The sequence below is a fragment of the Anneissia japonica genome, unplaced genomic scaffold (assembly GCF_011630105.1).
Source record: "Anneissia japonica isolate Jap-2015-1 unplaced genomic scaffold, ASM1163010v1 scaffold3474_len973312_cov172, whole genome shotgun sequence".
NCBI lineage: Eukaryota > Metazoa > Echinodermata > Crinoidea > Comatulida > Comatulidae > Anneissia > Anneissia japonica.
Window position 1 is genome coordinate 24922 of NW_022747780.1, and position 7951 is coordinate 32872.

The 7951-nt window shown below is 32.6% G+C and overlaps 1 protein-coding gene across 1 annotated transcript in view; it reads left to right on the forward strand.

Moving 5' to 3' along the window:
• Nucleotides 1-2814: 2814 nt before the first annotated feature.
• LOC117120586 (N-acylneuraminate cytidylyltransferase-like) overlaps nt 2815-7951 on the forward strand; it is an 18633-nt gene continuing 13496 nt past the window's right edge. The window contains exon 1 of the mRNA XM_033265616.1: nt 2815-3075. Within this exon, the coding sequence (XP_033121507.1) occupies nt 2862-3075 (214 nt within the window). The 5' untranslated portion in view covers nt 2815-2861. The remainder of the gene's footprint in view (nt 3076-7951) is intronic.

The window sequence follows — 7951 nt, forward strand, 5'->3', positions numbered from 1 at the left end:
GATAGATAGATAGATAGATAGATAGATAGATAGATAGATAGATAGATAGATAGATAGATAGATAGATAGATAGATAGATAGATAGATAGATAGATAGATAGATAGATAGATAGATAGATAGATAGATAGATAGATAGATAGATAGATAGATAGATAGATAGATAGATAGATAGATAGATAGATAGATAGATAGATAGATAGATAGATAGATAGATAGATAGATAGATAGATAGATAGATAGATAGATAGATAGATAGATAGATAGATAGATAGATAGATAGATAGATAGATAGATAGATAGATAGATAGATAGATAGATAGATAGATAGATAGATAGATAGATAGATAGATAGATAGATAGATAGATAGATAGATAGATAGATAGATAGATAGATAGATAGATAGATAGATAGATAGATAGATAGATAGATAGATAGATAGATAGATAGATAGATAGATAGATAGATAGATAGATAGATAGATAGATAGATAGATAGATAGATAGATAGATAGATAGATAGATAGATAGATAGATAGATAGATAGATAGATAGATAGATAGATAGATAGATAGATAGATAGATAGATAGATAGATAGATAGATAGATAGATAGATAGATAGATAGATAGATAGATAGATAGATAGATAGATAGATAGATAGATAGATAGATAGATAGATAGATAGATAGATAGATAGATAGATAGATAGATAGATAGATAGATAGATAGATAGATAGATAGATAGATAGATAGATAGATAGATAGATAGATAGATAGATAGATAGATAGATAGATAGATAGATAGATAGATAGATAGATAGATAGATAGATAGATAGATAGATAGATAGATAGATAGATAGATAGATAGATAGATAGATAGATAGATAGATAGATAGATAGATAGATAGATAGATAGATAGATAGATAGATAGATAGATAGATAGATAGATAGATAGATAGATAGATAGATAGATAGATAGATAGATAGATAGATAGATAGATAGATAGATAGATAGATAGATAGATAGATAGATAGATAGATAGATAGATAGATAGATAGATAGATAGATAGATAGATAGATAGATAGATAGATAGATAGATAGATAGATAGATAGATAGATAGATAGATAGATAGATAGATAGATAGATAGATAGATAGATAGATAGATAGATAGATAGATAGATAGATAGATAGATAGATAGATAGATAGATAGATAGATAGATAGATAGATAGATAGATAGATAGATAGATAGATAGATAGATAGATAGATAGATAGATAGATAGATAGATAGATAGATAGATAGATAGATAGATAGATAGATAGATAGATAGATAGATAGATAGATAGATAGATAGATAGATAGATAGATAGATAGATAGATAGATAGATAGATAGATAGATAGATAGATAGATAGATAGATAGATAGATAGATAGATAGATAGATAGATAGATAGATAGATAGATAGATAGATAGATAGATAGATAGATAGATAGATAGATAGATAGATAGATAGATAGATAGATAGATAGATAGATAGATAGATAGATAGATAGATAGATAGATAGATAGATAGATAGATAGATAGATAGATAGATAGATAGATAGATAGATAGATAGATAGATAGATAGATAGATAGATAGATAGATAGATAGATAGATAGATAGATAGATAGATAGATAGATAGATAGATAGATAGATAGATAGATAGATAGATAGATAGATAGATAGATAGATAGATAGATAGATAGATAGATAGATAGATAGATAGATAGATAGATAGATAGATAGATATATATATATATATATATATATATATATAGATAGATAGATAGATAGATAGATAGATTAAAAGGCAAAATACTGAAAAACAACAATGCTGTGGGAAACAATGGCTGGATCTCGGTAGAGATACAAATATGATAAGCAACAGCTAAAAAGTAAACGTAAGTAAACAGCCAAAAATACAACCAGAGCTTTCGGACAACACTAGTCCTTTCTCATCATTCAAGCATGATTGGAACAATAGGCTAGATGAGATTAGAATAAACAGCGTGAACAAGTGAACAGGATTCTCGGCCCTTAAGATTTTCAATATTAGCTTCATATCAACTTTTTTGTCCTTTGTATTATTATTAATTTCTTATTGCCTTTTATTTTAATAATAGGCCATACTCAGCCGGTGTGCCCCCGAAGCCATTATAATATTATGGCATTAAGCATAATACATTACTGAGGAGTATATGACTTATACATAATTTCTCATGTTTCCATTAGGCTACTTTCAGCATGACAATTAAAAAAACACAGATTTTTTTATAATAAAATATATGCAAAGACATTATTCTATTCGGAGGATGTATGCCTACACACAAGTAGCTTTCAATTCTCAGTCTTTACGTTTAAAATTATTATTGTCCTGGAGAGGCATCAAAACAACATCCATACTAGGCCTACATCATATTATTGTTTATTTGTAGAGATAACGAGATAAATAATTATTTAGGCCTATTGCCTATAGTAGTATCCGGTTCCCGCCCACGCAGTGCTTGGTAAACGGCCTGGTACTATCGAACCACAATATTTTTTGAATTTAAATTGATCGTACTGCAATTAGTATTTTGTTTTTGTGAGGTTTTGTCAGATTTTCTTATAAATTATAATTTAATATGGAAAAAAAATATGATAGATTTACCGCCTTACTGCTTGCTTGACGTACCAACGAATCGATCTACCGCCCCCAACTTACCTTGCTCATGATTATTCATGATTGAAACCCTACCACCGGCTCAAAACATCAGATCGGAAAATCGATCGGGGTTTTTTTAGACTGAACGACGTGGGTTCTAGGTTCTATGGCGAAAAAATTTAAAGCAGAAGAGAACCACAAACAAATAGATATGATGATGGAGGTTGATGCTGGAGGAGAAAAAGTGCCAAAGAACGCACATTTTGCTTGTTTAATCCTAGCCCGCGGAGGCAGTAAGGGCATCAAGTTGAAGAATATAAAACCACTTGCTGGTCAGCCCCTGATCAGTTGGGTGTTGCGAGCTGCCATCGACTCTGGAGGTAGGCTAGCTAGGCCTAGGCATACGTTTAGCCTAGGCTAGGTGTTTTGTTTGCATTGTGAGAACAGTAGAAGACTTACAGTAGGCTAGGCTATAGGCCTATTTTTCGAATGCTTGGTCCGAGTGTAAACAATACTCATGCGTAAACAATAATATACCTAAAAACAGGCCCCTCTCTTACTAGGCCTAGGCCCTAGTCTAAATAGAAATAGGCCTGATGCCAATTGTTGCGTTTCACTTTTAAATGGTGGCCTACTAACTGTAGCCTATGGATAATAGTAGGAGGCCGATAATTTGTAGGACTATGGTATCAACCGTCTATACCTGAAAAAAACATTAAATGGTTTGTAACGACTGCATAGGAAATATTTAAATGTCAGGCCTGCAGGTATGTATTTTAATTTAATTCCCAAAGATGCTTCTGAAAATGAATACTCTTTTAAACTTTAGCAATTTATTAATACTTATTAAATTTTTTTATTTTTTTGTCAGACTTTAACTAATGTAGTTTTAATGTATTATTAATATTATTTGTATGCCTGTCACACTAAAATTGGTCCAGGCCAAAAAAGGTCCTGCGGAAAGATGTTGGCCGTCAAAGTCGGTCTGCCAGACCAGATTTTCCATTCAGCGCCCCATTGCATTCGGTGCATTTGGCATGCGGCAGCGACCTTTTCATTCGGCTGCGACTACGTATTCTGCACATTTGTCATACGGCGGCGACTTTTTCATTCGGTGGCCACCCTAGTATTAGGCGACTACAGCATTCGTGACTTTAGCATTCGCCGACTTTTGCATTTGGTGACTATACAGTAGGCCTGTATCAATTGGCAACCATCCAATAGGATGAAACGGGTAATTTCCAACGCCTGCTTACTTACTAACTTATATTATATTATTTGTGTTAATCTGGTGCTTGTGTTTGTGCTCTTCTACTACATTTGAACAAGAATAATGATAATACACATGATTAGTATATTTTGAAGTTACTTGTAACTCTATTAAGTGAATTTGTGATCTAAAATAATGATTCTGTGACATTTAAAAGGACATTTAGTGGAGTGTCCTTTGCCTACAAATCCTAATACAAAGCATTTTATTTTACGTGTCGTGGGTTTTGTAGGTTCAATGTTCAATGTTTATTTCCACAATTCAATATTATATATTATACATATAATAATAATATAATATATACAGATATAATAAATCCTCAAACAATGGGATTTGATTTGTGGAGGAGGCTATATCTGATTAAACTCGTCTGATCAGCTTTAAGCCATAGCCTCCATACATAATGGTTTAAATTGTATTACTAATTTTACAGTATGTTTTTAAACAAAACAAAACATAAAAAAATAAATAACACAAAAACAAAATAAATGAAACAAATATGATTATATTATATGTAAATCTTGTGAGAACCGTTAACTTTTTTTTTCCTATGCATGTCATAATAACAAATTTAATGATAATGATAATAGTAATAGTAGCAACAATAACGATAATAATAACAATAATAGTACCGACAACAAAAGTAGTAATAATGATAATAATAATAGTAATAATAATAATATCAAAGACAGAACAATAATAGTAGTAATAACAATAACAATAATAAAAATATCATTACCATTACTATTACAAACCACCACCACAATCACCACTACTATTATGAAACAGTGAGCATATTAGACCAAAACAAGACACACGTCTAAAGAAAATATTTATTCTTCATAAGTAGAGATTAAGGACTGCTTATAGGATTTTAGCCCTTCTCAACAAATGATCTATTGCCACAAAACTTATCGTTCTAGCAATGACAAGGAATTCTCTCAGTTTGAATGCATGGATTGTGATCTAGACATTTAAAGGTGCTGCATTACGCCTTGCCATTGTTTATCGTCCGCCTCCATCTACTACTAATGGCTTGAAAATCAGTGATTTTTTTTTGACGAATGGTCAAGGTTTCTTTCATGCTGCAGATGATCGTAATGCACAAAGCTTTATTAACATTTTGGAGTCACACGGTTTGCATCAGCTGGTTGATGAGTCTACCCACATTCACGGACATACTGTACACTGGATGTGATCCGCGTATAGAAAATTTCACACTACAGAGACGGCGCTTCTCAAAGTACAAGATGACATTCTCTCTGCTCTCGATAAAGGTCAAGTGTCAGCATTAATTTTACTGGACATAACTGCCGCGTTTGATACAATCCACCATCAGATACTGCTTCGGAGGCTACATAACCATTTTGGAATACGCGGAAACGCTCATGCTTGAATTGCATCTTACTTTACTGATCGTGGTCAAACAGTTACTATAAACAGTGAGCATTCGAACTCTCTCCCTCTTAAGTATGGGGTTCCTCAAGAGCCGGTCCTGGGGCCGAAGATATATGCTATGTACACCAAGCCACCAGGGGATATAGTTCAACGACATGGCCTGAGATACCAATTTTATGCCGATGACACACAAGTGTATGTATCATTTAACACAAATAATAGATTGGCATTACAATCATCCCTGGCGTCAGTGGAAAGGTGTGTTGGAGATATAAAGGCTTGGATGTCTCATAATGTACTAAAATTAAATGAAAAGAAAAGTGAGGTAATAGTCTTTTCATCGCGATATAATCATAAAACTAAGAACAGTCTAGATCTGGAATTAAAAGTTGGTAGTGTGGTTGTTACACCGACATCCAAGATGAGAAATCTTGGAGTGATGTTTGATAAACACCTCACCATGGATTCTCATGTTCTTTCTGTTACAAAACAGAGTTATATGCACCTACGCAACATCTCTCGCATCCAATGCTACCTCACGCTTGGTGCCACAAAGTCATTAGTGCAGTCGTTGGTAATATCTCGCATTGACTATTGCAATGCCTTATTGTATGGTCTTCCGAATTCAACCCTTAATAGACTGCAAATGGTTCAGAATACGGCAGCACGGGTTATTACTAAGACATCACAATATGACCACATTACTCCAGCATTAAAAGAACTTCACTGGTTACCAGTACAGGCATGGATTAAATATACTGTAAGCTGCTTGTGCACACTTTTAAAGCCTTGCAAGACCAGGGCCAACTTATCTCTCCAAAAGATTAAATGTGTATCAACCAAACAGACCTCTGCGATCCCAAGGTTCATATACATTAAGTGTTCCCAGAGTCAAAACTCAATCATATGGGGAGAGGGGTTTTGCAAAGGCCGCACCTACGCTCTGTAATGGTTTGCCGTATCAGCTTCGCAGCGCCTCTTAATTAGACATTTTTAGAAAAGCACTGAAAAATGCATTTATTCAACCTAAATTATAATTAATAATTTGTTAATGCTGCACAGTTTTTACATTTTGTAATAAAATGTTTTAACCGGTAATTTAATTGAAGTTTGATGGTTTTAATTATAGCTTAATTGTTAATAAAATATTTTAATCAATAATAATATATTTTAAATTGTTTTATTTCAATTTACTGTAATTAATGTATTCTCAGTTGTTTATATTCTGACTGTTAATTTATTGTATTCTTAATGTAAGGTGCCTTTGAACACGATTATTCATGAAAAGGGCGCTATAGCAATTTGGTAAATAAATAAATAAAATTAATTTTTTTAAAGTGTTTACGGAAAATTTTGTTTTTAGGTCGTCTTGAAGCTTCAGCCATAATTTGGGGCCATAATATGGAATAGAATAGGTCAAAGTATTATAGTACTCTATGTAAATAGGCCTACAGTATTATTTTAATTAATGTTCAGTCATTAAATAAGAATGACCTTGTAAATTAAAATACTAATATAGTTCGAGGCTTAAGCAGTACGAATAAACACAATGTACTGTAGGTCTAGACGTTATTGACTTTTAAACACGAAATATTAGAACATTTAAAATGCAGATATATACCTATTATACAGACTGTATTAAATTTTCAGCTTCCTACCTTCAATAATGTTATTAAAACAATATTTTCGCCGACCTGGGCCTAGATTTCTTTGCTTCAAAAACTGCTTGGAAAGTCAAAACTTTGACTGAAACAGGCTATAGCAGAAACTAAATTTAACGTACGTGTCGTCAAACCAAGGAAATTGGTTGTTCGTAAAACAGATTTGTTTTTAGTAGGCATATGTACGATGTGTGCTTGTCTTTCTCGCCTAGCTAGGCCTAATCGTTTTGTAGGCTAGTTACAGTAGGAAGAAGTGACGCTAGCCAACCAAAGCCTAAAACACATCGCCTAATTGAAGCCACGCGGTCTGCGTATATCGTAATGCTTATCTAAATCTATTATTTTTCTTCATTGTACAGTATTATTATCATATTTAAAATGTTTATTATCTAAAAACAACCAAATTAAACATATTGTAGGCCTAATCCTACTGTTCGCAAACACAAACATGATCACATCGTGACTTCACTACTGTCAAGTACATAGTATGTGTGTGAAAAATTCCAGATAGATCGTTCTGGGCATGCTCATGGACATGCATGGGCAGTTTTGAAGCACAGACAGAGTATGTTGATACGATCATAGTTTTTATGAAAGTGATATTTCCCATGAAAGATAACGCTAAAATGAACACTAAAACAACATTTTTCAGTGATTTTCTTTTATAAAACATATACCACACTATTAAAATAATACAAGTACAACCATTCTTACACCAACAATATATTGATTTAATAGAGATTTAATTAACAAAATCACGATCTGTAGGACGATGTACAGTTGAGCGTTTGGTAAAAATCTTAGTTTATATTATAGGCCTAGTAAAAAATTGCCGAGACTGCCGACATCGGAGAATTTAAGGTCAGCAAATTTTTGTAGACCAATTTTTTTCCAAATTTCATTGGCTGGTTATCTTAACACCAAGTA